At 53.5% G+C, this 23937-nt stretch overlaps 1 protein-coding gene across 1 annotated transcript in view; it reads left to right on the top strand.

Annotated features, from left to right (window-relative positions):
* Nucleotides 1-1157: 1157 nt before the first annotated feature.
* LOC138570105 (prostatic acid phosphatase-like) overlaps nucleotides 1158-23937 on the top strand; it is a 507576-nt gene continuing 484796 nt past the window's right edge. Inside the window, exon 1 of the mRNA XM_069648717.1 lies at nucleotides 1158-1306. Within this exon, the coding sequence (XP_069504818.1) occupies nucleotides 1214-1306 (93 nt within the window). The 5' untranslated portion in view covers nucleotides 1158-1213. The remainder of the gene's footprint in view (nucleotides 1307-23937) is intronic.

Here is a 23937-nt window from a genome sequence, read left to right as displayed (position 1 = left end):
ACAAAATAAATCTAGCACCTATGAAATAGCACAGTGCAATGTGACACTGGCTTGTCACTGCCGTGGCTTGGGTTCGAATCCCCAGCACAAAGAAAGTGGCATTCCTTGCTGGCTTGATTGAAGTTTTGGCAAACTTCCAGGGCTCAGCTACAGGGCAAGTCCAGGTCCACTTAAAACCCTGTGTGCAGGGCTCCTCATGTAGAAGATCACGTGGAGTTCTCAATAGGTTATCTGAGAGTGACACTAAGGATATTCCCCTTAACCAGGACTGAGTCGTGTCGTGACAGGAAGCTCTTACCAACCACTGCCTCTATCAATACTGAATCGGGATTGTGAACCTAGTGTTGTGTGCTGTTCCCAAAAAGCAGTACTGGAGCGGTTGCCTCGACACCAAAGGCTGGCCCGGAAGCCACTTGCCCAGCTGGTGGACTCTGTTGTGTATAGCTAAGCAAGGGTGGTGTTCTGCTGTTTGTGAGACAAATCACTATACCTGCAGTCCAAAGCGGTGTTGTTATGGTTAATTGTTGTGATTGTTCATGTTTACGATAAAGGAGTGATGGTGTGGGTGATGTGAGGGCAGCCTCGCGTTATGGTGCAGTAAGGTATCACAGCCAGGGGTGTTGCTAGGTCTGGAAAAGGTCCGGGGCTACGGTAATGCTGGGACTGTCGGGACTCGGGCTAGCTAGCCTTTTGGTTGTAGCCCCTAAGCTTCTATCCGGGGCTATAGCCCCCCCCCCCCCCCGGCTACCAGCCACCTCAGTACTGGGATACAACACTCTTATGTACTTACACATGGGGCAGGGAATTCTAGAATAAAGCATGCTTCAATGCGCCCCCCGCTGTGAACCTCCTCTTCATTCAACAAAGCTGGGGGGGGCTCATTCTCAGAACCTTGTTTGTGGATTCCCTAGGAGGGCTACTCTGTTTTTGCGTTTGCTACTGGAACAGAGCTTTCAGCAAGAAATGCTATTATTTGACGAGTGCACAGTAGGTAGAGACATTAGTTAGTTCTTCGTGTAGCCTTGGGCTTAACCAGAGACTGGCACTGCCATGGTGCTGGCAGACTTGACTACAAGAGATCCAGTCGGTCACATGAGCTTAGCCGGCAGTGTAGCAATGCCTGCATGTGTCTCAGAGACACGCCCCGCCCCCTTCGTGTTGTGGCGATGTGTAAAGTTTCTGCACGGCTTCAGACAGGCCGAGCAGCTCCAGCATGGACGGGTGGCGTGCCCTCTCTCTGTGCTACCTGTGCTTCACTCTGCTTCCGGGGGGCTCGGCAGAGCGGAAGCTGCGCTGCGTGACTCTGGTGAGTACGTCGACCCCTGGCATGCTTGCAACTCAGTGCAGGATGAGACAGGGACGTTCGCCTCCTCATGAGCTCGGAGTCAGCAGCAGCCGTGGCGCTTCTGCACTGTCCCGCGCAGCCTGCTGTGTTCTCCTGTGGTCTGCCTTTCAACAGGAAGATAGCGCCCAACCTGCTCTGGTGTCTGAGGCGCTTCTTTTTGATGCGTATGAAAAGCATGAAATGAACGCAATTCGTCCCCGAGATGCGTTTTTCGAATCAATGACGAAAGTACGGACTTTTAAGAAACGCATATGTTTAGGTCACGTTATGTGGAAATACACATCAGTGAGCTGTATACTACTAACAGCTGTTAGAGCGCCACGAAGCTGGAAGAATGAAAATAATGGTTTATAAAAACACCTTTTTAAGTCACAACAGTAATGACAATAATCATTAGTAATATAGTGGTTTTCGTTATTACTGTTACCATTCTCATTGTGAATAATAGAACTTAAAATGATTTCCAATAATAACTTCTCAGAATTTGCTGCCAAAGTCTTGCAGTTTAGTAGTGCTGCAAGTAATAGCTGTTTTTTAAACTTGCTGATTGGGCTACTAATATACATAATATCATTAACTTTTTAACAACAGAATAATTGAATGTATTAGTGTTGTTAATAATAATTGTATAAATAACAACAACATGGTTCTATTAATAATAGTAATAACAGAAATAGCAAAAGGCAAGCCCCGTATTTTTTGCCATGTATTATTGTTTCCTTTTTCTGTGTAAAAGTGTTTTACATTTCTAATAGAATAGAGAAAATAGCAGAGTAGGATTCAAATACATATCATTAAAGATAATATTAATCACCACATTAGCGCATGGTGTGCATCACTTGTGTAATGCTCCTGGTAGTAATTCCAGGTGTATGCATTCATCGCTATGCCCCTTCAGTCATTTACATCGCCAATAGGTTTTTTTTTTAAACTTTGCTCTTCATTTTAATTTTTTGTGCGCATTGTCGTGTATTAGCATTCTGTTTTGAAAGGCAAATTGTTGGGCCTTCCGCCGGTGCTCCATTTCTCTCAGCTCATGGCGAGTGAGCGAGGTAAGGCATTGTGGGTGATTTACAACCCATTCTGTGCAAATGGCACCCTCTGTAAAAGGCATAATGTGCCTATTGTGTGACAGCCCCGGTCCTTAACAGCGTACACACACTCCAGCCCTTGATAACATTCACGCGTTGGGTTACATGGTACAAAGGGTAAACTTTTGAAGTCCTGTAGAATGCCTACTTTTTTTATATCTTCAGAATGATATGATTGGTTATTTGAACCTGTGTTGCTGCGTGTTGTCTTGCTTCCAAGGCGGGCACGTTGCCCCTGAGCTATCCTCCCAAGACGAATGTGGAAACACTTTTTTATTTCACATAGGTGAAAAATACATATGATTTTGAAATATTTCATATGTCGTGAAAGTTGGCCATTTACTGATGTTTGAAGAAAATGACTTTTAATGATATTCCAGTAATGTGTGATGCTCAGCACTGTCAGAGTCAACACTTCCACCCTCATTCTGCTGGTTCCCAACCCAGAGTAGACCCATGCTAACCATGTGTGCGCGCGCTGCCTCACCGCCTGGAAACGCCACACCTGAGTTCCCATGCAGGGTTTGCATGCCACCTTAGATTGCATCAATCTGATCTGTTCAGAATAAGTTACTTTGCCAAGATTATGCCAAGTTTTCCTGCACCCGCAGAAACCTGACACAATCTCTGCAAACCAGTGTGGCAATGACAGCAGCCATGTTTGCTGGTGCGTCCGTGCAGGTTACTATGCCTTTCAATGTGTGCGTGCTGTGAATCCCTGATCTGTCTCTGATGTGTGCAGAGATGGATCAGAATTAGAGGATGAAGCCCAGAAGCACAGCCGACGAATCCATTGGAGTAACTTTGCTGAAAACGTCGGGGGGAACATGACAACTGAAGGAAAGGTGTCGGGATAAGGGCGGGCGGATGGTGGCTCTCAGGGAACATTTCAGCCAAATTGTTAAAATTAAATTTGGTTGAATGGTAGATTTGATCAGATCAAAAACAGCAATGTGAAAACAGATGTATAAAGAGTAGTGAAAAAAGCACTTTTATATTCAATGCATTCTTCAACTGGGGTGGGTGTTACATATCCGCACACTCTTCAGCCCATATAAAGTCCATATTAGTAAAATAATGTCCAAAGGGCTTATGGGTTGGTCCACTTTCAATACTGTTTATACATCTGTTTTCACATTGCTGTTTTTGATTCTTTGGTAAAACACTTGAAAAAACTGTGACTCACTTGATTGAAAATGCTCTCTATTTTATTTTTGTTTTCAAAACTTATGATTGCAAAGTTATATGTGCAGCCAAATTAAAAAAGGCCACTATGATATTAGTCCAGCGTTTGGATAATTCCTCTTACTGACCTAATCCTGGAGGAGTCGAAACTTTTATTGCATCTAAATCATTGCAATCCCAAATGTTTGAAGGCAGGACGACCCTTTTGTATATAACTATTTGCTAGCCTCTTTGTCCGGCCTATTTCGAGGCTGTCCCTCCTGTTATAAAAAAGGGTGAGGGACTGAGCCACACAGGGCATCCAAGCCATGAATGTGTTGCAGTGCGGCTGCCAGGCATCTCTGCATTTTGTAATGAGACAGCGCAAGCCGTGTCGAGCACCCCTGCCGGCCTCGCACTGTCCATTTACATAATTGATGATTACAGCCCCTCCAAATGATGGGTGGGACAAAAAGGCATGCTACAGAAGTTGGGGTGGACAAAATCCCCTGCACCCCCCCCCCATAATTATGCCCGGGGCCGGCCTTGATGGTGGCAGCGGCCCGGATAGCAAAACAAAAAACTTGGCATCCCACACGTGCTCTTGGTCATGTGGGGGGTGCCACTTATTTTCGATAGGCCGCGATGCGAAAGCAATCAGCGCCCTATTGTTATTAAATGCACCCCACTCCAGGAGCGGGGCACATTTAATTTGAATAGGGTGCCTTCTCCCACTACGCCAGCTCGGGGAGACCTTGAAAGACTCCCCCGATCTGCAGTGGTGTGGGGCTAAAGGCGCCCCGGGCGGTCGCTCGGACAGCCCTGCCCTAAGGCCGGCCCTGCATGGGCCATCAGAATGAGGCTGTTAGAAGTAAATGTCAAGTTTCTCAGGTCGGGCACAATGGTGGAAAGCACCCCGCCAAACCATACATCTGAGGTGCCTCTGTAATCCCCGGAATGCAGACGGTAAACCATCAGATTTTCAGTGTATGTGTCAGCTGATGTTTACCAGTTAAGCTACTGATTTTGTGCCCTAACCTTGTGCCATTGTTCCGAAACAGTCATTTACGGCTTCCCAAGATCTCCTGAAAACAACCCTATCCAGCCAAGACTGGAGGCCTTAACATGTGTGGGGAAACTAGACTAGATATCACAGGTGTGGTGGCAGCTGTTTTTGGAGTGTTTCTCTGGTCATGAGGTGAGCATGTATGAGAGAAGGGAAATGAGCACGCTGTCTGGTGTGAATGCCGTGTGCTGCATGGCTCTCCAAGAGCAGCTGACGTGGGAGTGAGAGGAGGATGGGGGTTGGTTGAGTTGGGACTGCACAACCCACGACTCACACCAGTCAGCTTGCCCTACTGCAAGAACATATCAGCTAACAGTTTCAGGCCCCCTGTGTCTTACCCCTCCATTAACACCCCTGCCCACCCCAGACCACACTTAAAATACAGTGTCTCCCTCTGCAGTGCAAACATATGCATGTAAGAACCGCACTCAAAATCCTAGTTACCATCCATTTCTGCGCGGGACCATCTGTTTAGTAGTGTTCAGACACTGTTAACCACAAGAACCAATAGTGTTCGTATCCTTGCATTCATTACATCAAATAGTGATAACTACTTTGTGTTGTTGTTTAAAATGTTTTTATTTCAATTGCTTTCAATAGTTTCTTAAATGCATGTCAAACTGATGGCGTCACTCGATACCACATGTTTCGAGGCTGTCCGTCTTTTCGTCATGTGTGTTCTTCATTCGGCTATGTTCGCTGATGCAGTCCCTCATGGAACATATTGGAGAACATTACCCTGTGGATTTGTGATAGAAAGGGTGTGCCCATGGAGTCAAGCCTGAGAAACTGAAAGACAGTCTCAAAACATGTTGTGTTGAAGACAGTCATGTGGTAATCTTGAAATGTACAAGTAGAAACACTTGGGGTCATCACCACTTGGGATAATGAGTGCAGGGACATGAACAATATAGGCTATTTTGGATGCCGTTACTCTTTCGGCAGTATGTCTGTAGAGAGTGCATTCAGTGTGTTCCCTCCTGGTCGTATACGTACCCGAAAAATTGAGAAAAATTCCCACACAACTTCCTGAATGCTAGGGCGTCCAAGTCCCATGGACCATCCCACCCTGTTCCTTCACCAGGTGTTTAGTGCAAGAACTGCAGAAATGGGAAAGGTCACTGAATGACAAAACCATGGGGGTAGACCTCCTACAGCATTACAGATTTGTTTTGTAGGAAAGTGGTACCTGGTGGAGGGTGGACCACTGGAAATATTCACACCACCAGTACAAGAGTAGTACCACAGAATATGGCAGCCAAGGCTTGCCCTGAACCACAGTTGAAATTAACAAGGGAGTTAGGGGAGAGTAGTACATCTGTAAGTGTAGCACAACCCTATGACCTGTTCACCTTAATACTGATAAAAAGCAAGTTGGGCTTTGGAAAATTGCTGGACGCGTGCAGATTGGAAAAAAACGAAAGGAAACCGCCTCGGGGACATCCTACTCTACAATCAGCTATGATCAACGAGTACAAAGAGCAGACAAAACCCCATCCCAGTGGGGGGAAGATCCACGACCATCATGGAATAATCCCAACTCCTTGCTTCTTTAGCTTCCGCCACGAGCTCAGTTCATGCCTTAACATCACCCCTGTTGAAACCTAAAGTCAGGTGTTGCAATGGTTAAGAAAATATAACAGGATGGCACAGTAACACCTAAGACTATCCCTAAAGAACCCAACCCTGCATTGCAGTTTGGGGCAGAGGAAATCAAGAGCAGAAACCTCATGGAGAAGCTGCTGCAGGAAAGCACACGGTAAAAGGGTGATTATACACCCTTGAAAAGCCTCTTCCGCAGTAAAGGTCAAAAGGTTTGACTACGAATGACTATAAGCACATAGACCTCAAAAACTGCACAGGAGAGCTCACCGGCATCAAGTGGACAAAAAGTAAGGCCCGTTTGATAAATTTCCAATTGACAAAAAGACAAACTTAAATGTGTTCAGCTTGTGGTAGGCAGTGAAGAAATGAATGACATGCTGGCATCGAAAGCAGAAATGTACCAATTCTCAGTGAGACAACGTGTAACCATGTGGAGCTGTAGATCATGGCTACCCAATATGAGCTTTCCATTAAGCAAAATGCAAGCAGTTGTAGAGACATGAAAACAATGCCTGAAGTCTGCACAACGAAATCATTACCAAAAATAGTGCTCAGATCAGAAAACAACTGTTAGGAAAGTTTCTCTTTAGGCAACTTTTCCTTCATGTTCTATGTACCCCCAAACTTTTTGCTTTTGTTTTCCAACTTGTCCTGACCTTTTATAGTGAAGTGAACCCTACAGCTTTACTCCACTGGCCTTTTGCTAATTTGTTATGGGGAAACTGACTAGTCCTTCAGACTGTCAGTACTGGGAAACTATGTTTCCCCTTTATCGTTTTAACTTGATCTGTTTGGGTAACTTTTTCATATTGCACTAAGCGTCTTTCAGTGCAGTGCAATGGGGATAATTTTGCATCACCGTAGGCTCACACTCAAAGGATTTTTGGTTACTTTTAAAATGTGCCTAAAGACAAGCTGGTGGCAACAGTTATGTTTCAATAACAAAATCTGGGGAGTACTTCCTCAGTCCTCCGTACTCAACCAAAAGGTCAGAATGACAGTTCAGAGCATGTTCATAAGGAACGCTCACATAGAAGGTGAATACATCACATAAAAGGTACAAAGAGGAGTCATGCCCAAATAGATGATTAAAAACGGATTTAATGCAAAACAATCAAAAGCGGGGAAAGCAGATGACAAAAGTGATGCCAGTGCATTTCAGACATAGGTGCGTCAGCAGGGCCAAATCTGCAACCACTCTGGCTGAGTGACAATGCTCAGATCATCATTTCAATACAAACAAAGGGATTTCCAAGATGCTGGGTTTCGATCATACATTGTGCATGCCTGCAGGGTTAGTACCAGTACACCTAATGTTCATCTGAAAGGACTTCTGGAATCCTTAAGATAAGGGGGACCAACAGCTGAAAAACAAGAGGTCACAATTACGTTTTTACCATTGTTGCTATATGTTTGGATAGCTCTATCGTGTTTACCGTGTTTGGCTACTAACTATGGTTAGTGTCGTAAAATGGCCATGCCACGAGATCTTCCACATGTTCTCTGGCCATTGTGTTCTTTGGCCTTTTTATGGTCATGCTTTTGCCCGGGAAAGCAGTGGTTTTCGCGGGCTTGTGGATGCCATTTGTGTTGGGACCCAGGAAGTAAGTTGGGACTGTCTGGTCCCAATACACCTACTGGTGCCAGTATGTGTGGGTGTGCAAGCATGAGTCAGACCCACAGTGGTCTCTGATTGGACCACTGCTGGTGTGCATGTGTGGGGCAGGTCCTCCTATTGCAGGGCTGAGTCTGATCCCTCAACTGAATTTGAGACAGGAAGAGGAGTCCTGCAGCCATGCCAGCACATCAGAAGAGGACCCAAGTATCCTGTGCAGCTGTGCAGATGACAGTAGACCCAAGGATGAATCCTGAAGAGGCCTGGCAACCATTTATTGCTGCTGTCCCAGTGCAGCCCTGTCTGGCTACTGATCTCAGATGACCCTTGCTGGTGCTTCGACCCTTTGGACTGGTGGGACGAACCAGCCTCAATGTCTTCTCATGATCCTGTGGCCTGGAATATTCAGAAGTGTGCCTGGACCACCCGGTGGGCTGCCTATCTCTGTTTTGGGCTACTGTGCTAGAATCGTCGCCCTTCTGCATTTTGGCCTGGTACTTCAGTGGTATACAGCTAGTCCTACAAATCATCGTCCTGCAAAGATTCAGCATCCCGGGTCCTGCACTGGAAGGCTAAAATTTACGCGACTACTGAGATGCCTGCTGTCGTTGTGCACAGGGACTGTCGCTGGAACCAACCATCACCCGTCTGGTAGAGTGTCCTGAAGAATTCTGCATAGGTGCCTGCTGCATATCTCCACTGGAAAGGGTTGCACTCAGCTCCTACACCCGACAGGAACTTCACTTGCACACGCAGCTCCTGGGCATCTTCTCATGGATCCAATCACTCCCCTTCGACTTGCCAAATCCGTGGGACTAATTGGAGTATGGCTGGTGAATAGTCACCAGACTTACTGTTGCCCCTATCTCCTCCATTATAAAGTTTATGAAGCACTTTGATTTGTTTTACAATACTTTGCTTTTGTAACCCCTGGTGAAAAAGCCCTTCAAAAGATAAGGGAAGCATTTTACTCACGAGTAAATCACTTTGCGAATCTTCTGAACTGATCTTCACAACCACTGGAACGTTTCCCTAACTTTTCCCCCAACTTTTATAAGTACTTTTGCACTTTTGGGCACAGGGCCCCATTAAACTTGGGGTTGGACTTTTCAATATAGGGTTCGTATTCCTGTGGACTGTTGGTGCAATTGTTAACTAATTACCTTCCCTTTCAGTTACTGGGAGGCTGAACTGTATACTTTGAATGAACTAACTGTTACTGTATATATGTTTTATATGTAGTAGTATTGTGTGATACCATTACCTTCTTGAGTCGTTTTTTTAGTGTGCTTTTGGGCCTATGATAAATAGAGTATTTTTGTACTTGCTGTCTAAGTGTACTCATCGTGTACCCCTGGCCTCACTCTCCTCTCCTGTGATTTAGCCTTGGCCACTCTCCATGCTACCTTGAATGGTTTGGCTAAACTCCCTGAGTTTCCCTGTTTCACTATAACTAGATTGGCCTCCTTACCTCTGTCTCCCAAGCCAGAGTTTAGAAATCCATCTTAACAGCAACTTAAAAACATGGCCAGAGAAAACAAAGTGTAACTGTGAGTCAGATCAGGTCAACAACATTGCTTGAGATCAGATCCCCACAAAAAGTAGCCGATGCAACCGAGAATGTTTCTATGGCAAAGAGGGGAGCGCATGGCGCAATGGGAGCACTAGGGTGCCCGGTAAGATTGAAATGCCCATGCCTCCTGCGTGTTCCCCAGGAACAAAGGCTCTAATAAAACAATAAGGGAAGTGGCATTCATACAAATGTAGATAGGATACTAGAGACAACACCATTTGAGGCCCCGTAATATAAGCTCCCCAATTACCTAGAGGGAAAGTCCTAACAGATTATTTTAACTGTTCTTATTCAGGGTTAGTGTTCAGTGAGGAGGGCACATGATGAGGTATACATTGCTGTACCCCAAGTTAACAGTCCTGGGAGAAGCACTATAACTCATTCCCTATAACTATAATGTCATTCCCCTACACTACCAGAAATGTCGTCAGGCCTAGTATGATAGACGTCGTCTGTCTCATCTCCTACCTCTCCTCTCTCCCTCCTTATCATTGTCAAATCTCTTGTACTATCTGAAATTTTGTCAGGCCTAGTACGATAGTTAATTTCAATTCTTAATGTCTCAAGGCCTTGTAAGAATGTCATTGTATTTTCCCTTGCTCCCTCTCTTGCCTTGAAGCGCTTTGAAACACATGTGTGTATAGGCGCTATACAAATAAACTATCAATATCAATATCAACTATGGTCATTCAGCACCCTCAATTTCACATCTGCATGTGATTGTGTGTAAAAAGGGTAATGAGGGTTCAGACAAAAGAGAAATCCCATCTCACGATGGCCACTGGGAGAAAAAAGTAGCAGGGAGAAGAAGGCCCTTTTCAGTTTTGTGCACCTGAGCGAGAAGAGGAAGCGGAGGCAAGAGCGGAACAGCAGGAGGTGGTGACCTAGCCCCGTCTAAGATGTTGAACAGTGGCGCGGTGACACCTGGAGCACACAGTCAACTTACCTACCAAAGATGTTGCCTTCTCATTGCGGCATGATTGGCTTGGTCAGGCCCTAATCCACATTCAGGTTTCTTTGTGAGGTCTATTGGAAGTCACTTTTGGAGAAGAAAAGAAAGAAGAATTTCACAGAGCTGTCCCTTGGGAAGTGCGTCCCTCCTGAATTCCTCCTCCTCATAGATGACAAAAGCTCTGTCTGTGCAAAGCGGACACTCAGACATGCGGACGGAAACTGACTCAGCCAGGAGCCGGTGCGTCTGTTATTTGGGTGGGTTTAGGGAGTGGCAAGTTCCCTAAATGCAGCCGAAGGAAAGACGTAGCAGGACGAAGACGAGCTGGTGATGGCAGGAGGGCAGTCACAGAGCTCCAATGGCAGCGGGCGACAAGGAAGGCTGTGGGCAAGAGACTGGAATGCCACGGAGCACAACTCTGAAAGAGATGAGCCGCAGAATAAGCTGCCGCAACAAGATGACACTGAACGGGATACACATCTAAAAGGATCCTTGGAGTTGCAAGCTAGCAGTTAGGGTTCCCATTCCAATGATCATGATTGGCCGAGGACCAGCAAACATTCCACAACAGGGGATCATTTACACTCATGATTATCATAAAACCCTATCATATTTTGTATTCATTCTATTTATGGTCCACCATTTTAGTTGTTTTATGGATTTGGGTATATTTCTTTCTTGTTCTGTGCATGATAGATCCATTTGGTTGACCATGCTTCAATGAAAATGTCCAACATGGCGCACACACAACAGTCACAGCCAATGTTCCCTCTAATTATTTTTCTCCAAGTGCGGAACTGGTTGCCCTTTGTGTGCACTTTATTTTCCATGTGTGCAACTGACTAAAGAGGTAAGTGTTATAAAGCCAGTCCAGGCAGCATTAGGTTACTTCTTAGTAAGTTTACTTCAGTTCATAAGTTACAGTTACAGGATTAAGACATAAGCAATAAAAAGAGAGAGAGACACCGGCACCCATCACCCAGGGAGGGAGGGCTCAACTGAAACCACATAGAACACTCACCACAGCATTCTTCCACTCATACATCAACATTCCACAGGCACTCAGGTGACATCATAAATCACATGACAAACCACATCAGACTAACCAAGCACATCACAACACATCTCCCTCCTTACCAAACACACTTGCAACAAGAGCTTCACAACACATCTCCCTCCTTACCAAACATTTTCACAAAACAACACACATCACATCCAAACCAGAGAGCAATGGAAGTTTTACATGAAAAACCCACAACTATGCAATTCCAGAACTCCGCCTATCATTCTTAAATACCATCAATAACAACACTAATCACCTCCCATCCACCCCTGCCACGGGCAGACTCTAGACTCCCACTCTAGACACAAACCAGCCCAGATCCAAGGCTATGCCTAACCCACAATACCATAACCAACACAAAACAACTTTGGTCCTCCTGCTCGCCCCTGCCACAGGCGAGCCTTCAGGCTGCCACCCTGAAGCACCACTTGTCACCCCGACGCAATACTAGTCATCCGGATGACAACGAAATCACCATAGACAGATAAGAGATTCAGTAAAACTCTACAGCTCACTAAAACAAAACCAGCAACACGCATGCCTCAGAAACACACATATATAAGTGGACCAAGCAATCAAACAAACCTAACCATACCATACCATGGTGTAAAGCACCTAAAACAACTTGGAGATGCTGGCCAGTCAACTCCAAGACCATCTACACACTCTAGCACTCTTCTCAATGGCAGTACAATCCAGTCCCATAATCAAACCCTGACCAGATAAAAATAGCCAGGATCAACACATAACACATAAAGATAAACAAATCACCAAGCGATTCTTCACCTTGAACAGCATCTTTAGCTTTAACATAGTATTTACTAGAGGGCGTCCCCTACCAGCAACCCGCATCATCTGACTTCTACTAGCTGTCCCTTAGGATAAGAATCATATTCTCCAAAGAGTGCACTATCGCCATAACAAAGACACTAGACTACCGCTATAGCAAAGACACTAGACTTTACAGTACCATTCACATTAGTGCAACTCTCACTAACCACTCATTAACAATCCTGACAAGGCGCTACCCTCAGGATTCACCTTACACGCACAAAAAAAACCTACAGAGGCGCTACCTCACCTTAGTTGCATCACATACGCAATCTCCATGACCTAAACAGTGCTACTAAAAACACTAAAAGAGTGCACTACTAAGTGGCGCTACCACCTAACCAAACTCATCAAAACAGTGCAACTACCTACTGTTAATACCAACGGAGGGGCTACCTCCCTAATATCTAAAACTTATATTTAAAAAAAATGAATGTTGCACCCACTCATTCTTTTATACATCCATACGTATTAACTAGATAATATACTAGTGACATGCCTTCACTTTCATACTTTCCAAGTACATGAATATACATAACACTTCTACTTCTTCAATTAACTTTTTTTCTTTTTAGCAATTATAAACACTATAGTTTTATAGTTAGCATTCGCAAAGTTGTTTCAAATACAAACATGAAACCTGTATTTCTCTATTAGTCAATATTGGTGAGTCAGAAATAGAGAACTCAAAAATCCTCAACTTAAAATAATTCACTCTTAAATAGACTCCACGTTGCATTAGCACCTTGCATTGCATTAAGATATGCAAACAAACAAACTAAAATGCTAAAGAAATCAATATGTCCATAAACCTGCAAATGCTTGAAACTTGTTAATTCCCTAAAACATTACCAGGCCGATTCATGGAATAATTAGCGCGGCGCAAGTGGGCAAAAACGTGCGAATCGCAGTGGAATAGCGAAAATCGCAGTGCAATTGCGAAAATCGCACGAAAAGCAGCGCACGTCGATTCATGGAAGGCCGTGCGCGAGAAAACCAGCGTATGTGCGATAAAAAAGTGTGCGGCGCACGTTGGCGCACAGGCCATCTAACAGCGTGCGCCAGGTCACAGCGAAAATCACACAGGCCACAGCGAAATTCGCACATAGCGCGGCGCACGCAACAAAAGTAGGCGGAACACGGGCGTAACACTCGGAATGGGGAACAACTTGCCAAAACGTGGGCGTCACGGGGGAAGTACAGGGCACAAGTGCGCGGAACGCCCACCCGCTCGCCTACAACACGTATTCATGGAATAGAATAGGGGAAAAAAGCGCACGCTCAAACCAGCGCACAGGCACAAACACGACCGCCACAAGAAAGCAGGCGGTAGCGTCTCTGCGGCTGTAAGAAATGTGCGCCAAAAGGTGCGCCAACAAATAGCACCTATATACTGCCATGATGAATGTCCCATACTGTGGCCCTCCAGGAAAAATGACGTGCAAAGGGGTACCCACAAACACGGACACCCGCTGACAAAAAATACGTGTGCGTGTATACCGGGGTGCGCGGGAAGTCTAACACGCGATTTCAGCAGGGTACGTGCATCACAGGGGTTCGCGTGAAGTTATTCACGCGATCGGGCCTGGGGGAGCGGGCTACGTGTATTTCAGGGGTTCGCGTGAAGTTTCTCACGCGATCGGGCCTGGGGGAGCGTGCTACGTGTATTTCAGGGGTTCGCGTGAAGTTTCACACGCGATCGGGTCTGGGGGAGCGGGCTACGTGTATTACAGGGGTTCGCGTGAAGTCCCTCACGCGATCGGGCCTGGGGGAGCGTGCTACGTGTATTTCAGGGGTTCGCGTGAAGTTTCACACGCGATCGGGCCTGGGGGAGCGGGCTACGTGTATTACAGGGGTTCGCGTGAAGTCCCTCACGCGATCGGGCCTGGGGGAGCGTGCTACGTGTATTTCAGGGGTTCGCGTGAAGTTTCACACGCGATCGGGCCTGGGGGAGCGGGCTACGTGTATTACAGGGGTTCGCGTGAAGTCCCTCACGCGATCGGGCCTGGGGGAGCGTGCTACGTGTATTTCAGGGGTTCGCGTGAAGTTTCACACGCGATCGGGCCTGGGGGAGCGGGCTACGTGTATTACAGGGGTTCGCGTGAAGTCCCTCACGCGATCGGGCCTGGGGGAGCGTGCTACGTGTATTTCAGGGGTTCGCGTGAAGTTTCACACGCGATCGGGCCTGGGGGAGCGGGCTACGTGTATTACAGGGGTTCGCGTGAAGTCCCTCACGCGATCGGGCCTGGGGGAGCGTGCTACGTGTATTTCAGGGGTTCGCGTGAAGTTTCACACGCGATCGGGCCTGGGGGAGCGGGCTACGTGTATTTCAGGGGTGCGCGGGGAGTACCACACGCGAATAGCCTGGGTGCGTGTATTTCAGGGGTGCGCGGGAAGTTCCACACGCGAATAGCCTGGGCGCGTGTATTTCAGGGGTGAGCGGGAAGTTCCACACGCGAATAGCCTGGGTGCGCGTGTATTTCAGGGGTGCGCGGGGAGTTCCACACGCGAATAGCCTGGGTGCGTGTATTTCAGGGGTGCGCGGGAAGTTCCACACGCGAATAGCCTGGGCGCGTGTATTTCAGGGGTGCGCGGGAAGTTCCACACGCGAATAGCCTGGGCGCGTGTATTTCAGGGGTGCGCGGGAAGTTCCACATGTGATTTGACAGTGTGGGTCCTCCCAGGTGTACCCTGTACACCCTCCACGGCCCCTGCAGGCAGCCCACACCACAGGGGACTACCCTGCATCCCTGGTCATGTCCCGCAGGCAGCCCACCCAACATGGGCATGCCCCCCAGCAAAGGCACATGTCTCCTTGAACTAATGAACACCAACTCATGTCCCCTTGCACCCCCACCCCCCAGCACTGTGGGGCACCTGCCAGCAGGCCCCCACCCATGTCCAACTCATGTCTCCCACCACCCCCACACCCCAGCCACCAGGGGCACCCTCCACCAGGCCCCCACTCATGTCTCCCACCACCCCCACACCCCAGCAGTGCAGGGGCACCCTCCACCAGGCCCCCACTCATGTCACCCACCACCCCCACCCCCCAGCCACCAGGGGCACCCTCCACCAGGCCCCCACTCATGTCTCCCACCACCCCCACACCCCAGCAGTGCAGGGTCACCCTCCACCAGGCCCCCACTCATGTCTCCCACCACCCCCACACCCCAGCAGTGCAGGGGCAGCCTCCACCAGGCCCCCACTCATGTCACCCACCACCCCCACCCCCCAGCCACCAGGGGCACCCTCCACCAGGCCCCCACTCATGTCTCCCACCACCCCCACCCCCCAGCCACCAGGGGCACCCTCCACCAGGCCCCCACTCATGTCTCCCACCACCCCCACACCCCAGCAGTGCAGGGGCACCGTCCACCAGGCCCCCACTCATGTCTCCCACCACCCCCACACCCCAGCAGTGCAGGGTCACCCTCCACCAGGCCCCCACTCATGTCTCCCACCACCCCCACACCCCAGCAGTGCAGGGTCACCCTCCACCAGGCCCCCACTCATGTCTCCCACCACCCCCACACCTCAGCAGTGCAGGGTCACCCTCCACCAGGCCCCCACTCATGTCTCCCACCACCCCCACACCCCAGCAGTGCAGGGGCAGCCTCCACCAGGCCCCCACTCATGTCACCCACCACCCCCACCCCCCAGCACTGTGGGGCACCTGCCAGCAGGCCCCCACCCATGTCCAACTCATGTCTCCCACCACCCCCACACCCCAGCAGTGCAGGGTCACCCTCCGCCAGGCCCCCAACTCATGTCTCCCACCACCCCCACACCCCAGCAGTGCAGGGGCACCATCCACCAGGCCCCCACTCATGTCACCCACCACCCCCACCCCCCAGCCACCAGGGGCACCCTCCACCAGGCCCCCACTCATGTCTCCCACCACCCCCACACCCCAGCAGTGCAGGGTCACCCTCCACCAGGCCCCCACTCATGTCTCCCACCACCCCCACACCCCAGCAGTGCAGGGGCAGCCTCCACCAGGCCCCCACTCATGTCACCCACCACCCCCACCCCCCAGCCACCAGGGGCACCCTCCACCAGGCCCCCACTCATGTCTCCCACCACCCCCACCCCCCAGCCACCAGGGGCACCCCCCACCAGGCCCCCACTCATGTCTCCCACCACCCCCACACCCCAGCAGTGCAGGGGCAGCCTCCACCAGGCCCCCACTCATGTCACCCACCACCCCCACCCCCCAGCCACCAGGGGCACCCTCCACCAGGCCCCCACTCATGTCTCCCACCACCCCCACCCCCCAGCCACCAGGGGCACCCTCCACCAGGCCCCCACTCATGTCTCCCACCACCCCCACACCCCAGCAGTGCAGGGGCACCGTCCACCAGGCGCCCACTCATGTCTCCCACCACCCCCACACCCCAGCAGTGCAGGGTCACCCTCCACCAGGCCCCCACTCATGTCTCCCACCACCCCCACACCCCAGCAGTGCAGGGTCACCCTCCACCAGGCCCCCACTCATGTCTCCCACCACCCCCACACCCCAGCAGTGCAGGGTCACCCTCCACCAGGCCCCCACTCATGTCTCCCACCACCCCCACACCCCAGCAGTGCAGGGGCAGCCTCCACCAGGCCCCCACTCATGTCACCCACCACCCCCACCCCCCAGCACTGTGGGGCACCTGCCAGCAGGCCCCCACCCATGTCCAACTCATGTCTCCCACCACCCCCACACCCCAGCAGTGCAGGGTCACCCTCCACCAGGCCCCCACTCATGTCTCCCACCACCCCCACACCCCAGCAGTGCAGGGGCACCCTCCACCAGGCCCCCACTCATGTCACCCACCACCCCCAGCCACCAGGGGCACCCTCCACCAGGCCCCCACTCATGTCTCCCACCACCCCCACACCCCAGCAGTGCAGGGTCACCCTCCACCAGGCCCCCACTCATGTCTCCCACCACCCCCACACCCCAGCAGTGCAGGGGCAGCCTCCACCAGGCCCCCACTCATGTCACCCACCACCCCCACCCCCCAGCCACCAGGGGCACCCTCCACCAGGCCCCCACTCATGTCTCCCACCACCCCCACCCCCCAGCCACCAGGGGCACCCTCCACCAGGCCCCCACTCATGTCTCCCACCACCCCCACACCCCAGCCACCAGGGGCACCCTCCACCAGGCCCCCACTCATGTCTCCCACCACCCCCACACCCCAGCAGTGCAGGGGCACCGTCCACCAGGCCCCCACTCATGTCTCCCACCACCCCCACACCCCAGCAGTGCAGGGTCACCCTCCACCAGGCCCCCACTCATGTCTCCCACCACCCCCACACCCCAGCAGTGCAGGGTCACCCTCCACCAGGCCCCCACTCATGTCTCCCACCACCCCCACACCCCAGCAGTGCAGGGTCACCCTCCACCAGGCCCCCACTCATGTCTCCCACCACCCCCACACCCCAGCAGTGCAGGGGCAGCCTCCACCAGGCCCCCACTCATGTCACCCACCACCCCCACCCCCCAGCACTGTGGGGCACCTGCCAGCAGGCCCCCACCCATGTCCAACTCATGTCTCCCACCACCCCCACACCCCAGCAGTGCAGGGTCACCCTCCACCAGGCCCCCACTCATGTCTCCCACCACCCCCACACCCCAGCAGTGCAGGGTCACCCTCCACCAGGCCCCCACTCATGTCTCCCACCACCCCCACACCCCAGCAGTGCAGGGTCACCCTCCACCAGGCCCCCAACTCATGTCTCCCACCACCCCCACACCCCAGCAGTGCAGGGGCACCCTCCACCAGGCCCCCACTCATGTCACCCACCACCCCCACCCCCCAGCCACCAGGGGCACCCTCCACCAGGCCCCCACTCATGTCTCCCACCACCCCCACACCCCAGCAGTGCAGGGTCACCCTCCACCAGGCCCCCACTCATGTCTCCCACCACCCCCACACCCCAGCAGTGCAGGGGCAGCCTCCACCAGGCCCCCACTCATGTCACACACCACCCCCACCCCCCAGCCACCAGGGGCACCCTCCACCAGGCCCCCACTCATGTCTCCCACCACCCCCACCCCCCAGCCACCAGGGGCACCCTCCACCAGGCCCCCACTCATGTCTCCCACCACCCCCACACCCCAGCAGTGCAGGGGCAGCCTCCACCAGGCCCCCACTCATGTCACCCACCACCCCCACCCCCCAGCCACCAGGGGCACCCTCCACCAGGCCCCCACTCATGTCTCCCACCACCCCCACCCCCCAGCCACCAGGGGCACCCTCCACCAGGCCCCCACTCATGTCTCCCACCACCCCCACACCCCAGCAGTGCAGGGGCACCGTCCACCAGGCGCCCACTCATGTCTCCCACCACCCCCACACCCCAGCAGTGCAGGGTCACCCTCCACCAGGCCCCCACTCATGTCTCCCACCACCCCCACACCCCAGCAGTGCAGGGTCACCCTCCACCAGGCCCCCACTCATGTCTCCCACCACCCCCACACCCCAGCAGTGCAGGGTCACCCTCCACCAGGCCCCCACTCATGTCTCCCACCACCCCCACACCCCAGCAGTGCAGGGGCAGCCTCCACCAGGCCCCCACTCATGTCACCCACCACCCCCACCCCCCAGCACTGTGGGGCACCTGCCAGCAGGCCCCCACCCATGTCCAACTCATGTCTCCCACCACCCCCACACCCCAGCAGTGCAGGGTCACCCTCCACCAGGCCCCCACTCATGTCTCCCACCACCCCCACACCCCAGCAGTGCAGGGGCACCCTCCACCAGGCCCCCACTCATGTCACCCACCACCCCCACCCCCCAGCCACCAGGGGCACCCTCCACCAGGCCCCCACTCATGTCTCCCACCACCCCCACACCCCAGCAGTGCAGGGTCACCCTCCACCAGGCCCCCACTCATGTCTCCCACCACCCCCACACCCCAGCAGTGCAGGGGCAGCCTCCACCAGGCCCCCACTCATGTCACCCACCACCCCCACCCCCCAGCCACCAGGGGCACCCTCCACCAGGCCCCCACTCATGTCTCCCACCACCCCCACCCCCCAGCCACCAGGGGCACCCTCCACCAGGCCCCCACTCATGTCTCCCACCACCCCCACACCCCAGCCACCAGGGGCACCCTCCACCAGGCCCCCACTCATGTCTCCCACCACCCCCACACCCCAGCAGTGCAGGGGCACCGTCCACCAGGCCCCCACTCATGTCTCCCACCACCCCCACACCCCAGCAGTGCAGGGTCACCCTCCACCAGGCCCCCACTCATGTCTCCCACCACCCCCACACCCCAGCAGTGCAGGGTCACCCTCCACCAGGCCCCCACTCATGTCTCCCACCACCCCCACACCCCAGCAGTGCAGGGTCACCCTCCACCAGGCCCCCACTCATGTCTCCCACCACCCCCACACCCCAGCAGTGCAGGGGCAGCCTCCACCAGGCCCCCACTCATGTCACCCACCACCCCCACCCCCCAGCACTGTGGGGCACCTGCCAGCAGGCCCCCACCCATGTCCAACTCATGTCTCCCACCACCCCCACACCCCAGCAGTGCAGGGTCACCCTCCACCAGGCCCCCACTCATGTCTCCCACCACCCCCACACCCCAGCAGTGCAGGGTCACCCTCCACCAGGCCCCCACTCATGTCTCCCACCACCCCAACACCCCAGCAGTGCAGGGTCACCCTCCACCAGGCCCCCACTCATGTCTCCCACCACCCCCACACCCCAGCAGTGCAGGGTCACCCTCCACCAGGCCCCCACTCATGTCTCCCACCACCCCCACACCCCAGCAGTGCAGGGGCACCGTCCACCAGGCCCCCACTCATGTCTCCCACCACCCCCACACCCCAGCAGTGCAGGGTCACCCTCCACCAGGCCCCCACTCATGTCTCCCACCACCCCCACACCCCAGCAGTGCAGGGTCACCCTCCACCAGGCCCCCACTCATGTCTCCCACCACCCCCACACCCCAGCAGTGCAGGGTCACCCTCCACCAGGCCCCCACTCATGTCTCCCACCACCCCCACACCCCAGCAGTGCAGGGGCAGCCTCCACCAGGCCCCCACTCATGTCACCCACCACCCCCACCCCCCAGCACTGTGGGGCACCTGCCAGCAGGCCCCCAACCATGTCCAACTCATGTCTCCCACCACCCCCACACCCCAGCAGTGCAGGGTCACCCTCCACCAGGCCCCCACTCATGTCTCCCACCACCCCCACACCCCAGCAGTGCAGGGCCACCCTCCACCAGGCCCCCACTCATGTCTCCCACCACCCCCACATCCCAGCAGTGCAGGGTCACCCTCCACCAGGCCCCCACTCATGTCTCCCACCACCCCCACACCCCAGCAGTGCAGGGTCACCCTCCACCAGGCCCCCACTCATGTCTCCCACCACCCCCACACCCCAGCAGTGCAGGGGCAGCCTCCACCAGGCCCCCACTCATGTCACCCACCACCCCCACCCCCCAGCACTGTGGGGCACCTGCCAGCAGGCCCCCACCCATGTCCAACTCATGTCTCCCACCACCCCCACACCCCAGCAGTGCAGGGGCAGCCTCCACCAGGCCCCCACTCATGTCTCCCACCACCCCCACACCCCAGCCACCAGGGGCACCCTCCACCAGGCCCCCAATCATGTCTCCCACCACCCCCACACCCCAGCCACCAGGGGCACCCTCCACCAGGCCCCCACTCATGTCTCCCACCACCCCCACACCCCAGCAGTGCAGGGTCACCCTCCACCAGGCCCCCACTCATGTCTCCCACCACCCCCACACCCCAGCAGTGCAGGGGCAGCCTCCACCAGGCCCCCACTCATGTCACCCACCACCCCCACACCCCAGCAGTGCAGGGTCACCCTCCACCAGGCCCCCACCCATGTCCCCCTGCCCCCAGGTCCTGACGATACACAATCATGGCAGTAATGGGCAGCATACCCAGCACAAACACCCAGGCAAGGATTGCATCCACCCACATAGTGAATGCAATTACATGACACAACCCCAATGGCAAGTATGTAAATGAACACATGTCCGTCACACACACATACACAATGGCTGCAAGTGAATGTCAAAACCCATATCATGACATGTATGAAACCAAAGACAAAATAAGACAAGTGGAAGTAAAAATAAAAAATGTATTAAAGATTAAAAATAAGTAAACAAATCAAACATACAACTATGTGGATAGTAAAATAAATGGTCCATGTTGGAGAACAAAAGTAAAAATCAAAAAACGAAAAAGGAATACAAAAACAAATGTTGACCAAAGCAATATCAAGTAGAAGCAAAAGAATGAAAAACCATTTCCACATGGTGAACACAATAATGAAAAAAAGAAAATTTTCCTTCAAAAAACAAACTAAATACAGGAATGTACCAGGGTCCATGAGCCCAACACCATAAAGGAAACCTACTACTACCTAATGAAAAAAATATATACAAAAAAGTGGCCATTGTCCGAGCGGTCCAAAATAATAAAAACAAATAAAGGAAACCTAACACTAACTAACTATATACAAAGGCAGCGGGCAAGTCCTGCGGCTCACTTGTTGATGTTGCTGGCCAGGGCATCATCGAACTCCATGTCGATGTCCTGGAGGCGGGACTCTGTCCTGGCCCCGAGGTCTCGCAGGGATAACCCCATGTTCAGCTCAAACTCCCTGCGAGCTTCCTCGAGGCACTCAGCCCGCCTCAACGCCCGACGCATGGAGAACTCCGCCCTGACCATGGCGAGCCGCTCCTCTTCCGCCCGCTGCCGCTCAGCACCTATCCGCTGGACCAACTGCTCCCACACGGAAGACACCACCATCCCAGGGTTGCCCTGCCCTCCGGCCGATGCCTGCCCCTCTGATCTTGATGGCCCCGAGCCATGATGCCTCCCACGTCGAGCCCGCTGCTGCCTCCGACGCCACTGCCTCTGCCAGCACGACGGCATCCAGGCTGATGGAAACCACCGACGCCGTCGTGCACGTGCCCTGCCTGATGATGCTGTCACATCTTCCATCTGCTGGGGTCCAGTTGCTGTGTTGTCCACCCCTGCTGGACCTCCGACTCCCAACTGTGGCAGGGATGGGATCCCCACCGAGCTGGCTGCATTGGTCGGGGCAGGTCCACAGGGGGCCCTGGTGGCATCTGGGCTGGAAGACGGCAAGGGGAACGACTGGTGGATAGACTGCACAGAGGAGGAGAGGGCCGCCACATTGGCCAACACATGCAGGAAACCCCCGAACATGGCCGATCCCAATTGGGCCACGTCGGCACGGTGCACTTCGTGATGACGTGCGTGCTCCTCCCGGGAAGCACGCACGGCATCACGAATCACAGCCGTGCGCATCGCGACCCCAATCAGGACCTTCTCCGCACGGCCAGGGGTTCCCACGTCCGCAGGTGGAGGGGAGTCAGGTGACATGGACATCCCCTCTACCTGCGGACAGGCCTGGGACGGGGCATCCCTGCTGGTGCATGGTGGTGCACTCACAGGGTCAGGGACAGCGACATGCACAGGCCCCTCCACGGTGACCTGTGCTGCCTCCTGCCCCTGGCCCTGGACTGCACCACTTGCACCAGCAGGGATGCCCCCACCAGGCCCCATGTGTGCCCCAGTGGCGGCCTCCTCCTCCTCTGTGCAAACCACCAACCTGGATGGCTCCTCACCGTCTCCCACTGTAGCAGGCCCCTGTGGGGGCTCACCCACCCCTTCCGCTGCAGCCGTGGGGGCATCCCCGCCGCCTTGCTCCACAGCGCCGTCTCCGCCCTCTTCTTCACTAGCCGCTGCGTAGAGGGAGACAAAGAACACAAGCATCAGGGCACTGTACAATGGTCCCCTAGACAGGAAGCAATAGCAGATGAGCACCACTGTCAAAGTACACTTCCATCATGTCCCTCCACAACACATGGGTCAGTCCAGGCAAAACACACACAGTAACAGGCATGGTGCATGCCATGGACATTTCCATGCATGTCCAATGGACTCTTGAAACATTCAATGATATGTAACTCACATGCATCATGGCTCATGCCTATCACATGCACACACTTCACCTCAGTCACATCCATCTGGCCCCAAACACACCAAACACAGCGGATACAAGGGTAATTTGGCTGCTTCACTGAATCTGTGCATTGTCACACACATGTGTCATGCATCCATGGCATGCACAAGTCACAGACACGCAGGTCAGGCACACAGACATGGCTACCATATATGTACCTGGCATCAGTACCCATCCCTCACCCCCACCCATGTCCAGGTACAGAGACTGGCATGCTCTCATGTTCAAAATCTGCATAGGGCTCCCCATGCGGCATTTCAACACATGCAACAACCATGTGGATCACACATCACTGGTCGCACATGCATTACCATGATGTCCCTGCACACATACATGCATACATGGCCTATGGCACACATACAGGCAAGTATCATAGAACCAGCACACCGCAACATGCCCTGTCTCACACAGTAATGCTTGGACACTTACCGCTCAACTCCAGACGGGCCTCCCTCTCAAGGATCTGGGCGTGGAGCGCTGGGCGTACGCGTTCCAGGACCCTCATCTGGATGGAACTCATGCGGCCCCGGCCCCCCTCCACGAGGCGCCGGGCCTTCACAAGGGTCCTGGACCTCAAGTCCTCCCAG

Source organism: Ambystoma mexicanum, chromosome 2q (assembly GCF_040938575.1).
Source record: "Ambystoma mexicanum isolate Mex_15411 chromosome 2q, UKY_AmexF1_1, whole genome shotgun sequence".
Lineage (NCBI taxonomy): Eukaryota > Metazoa > Chordata > Amphibia > Caudata > Ambystomatidae > Ambystoma > Ambystoma mexicanum.
The sequence above is the reverse complement of the archived record's forward strand: the minus strand, read 5'-3'. Positions and strand labels throughout refer to the sequence as shown.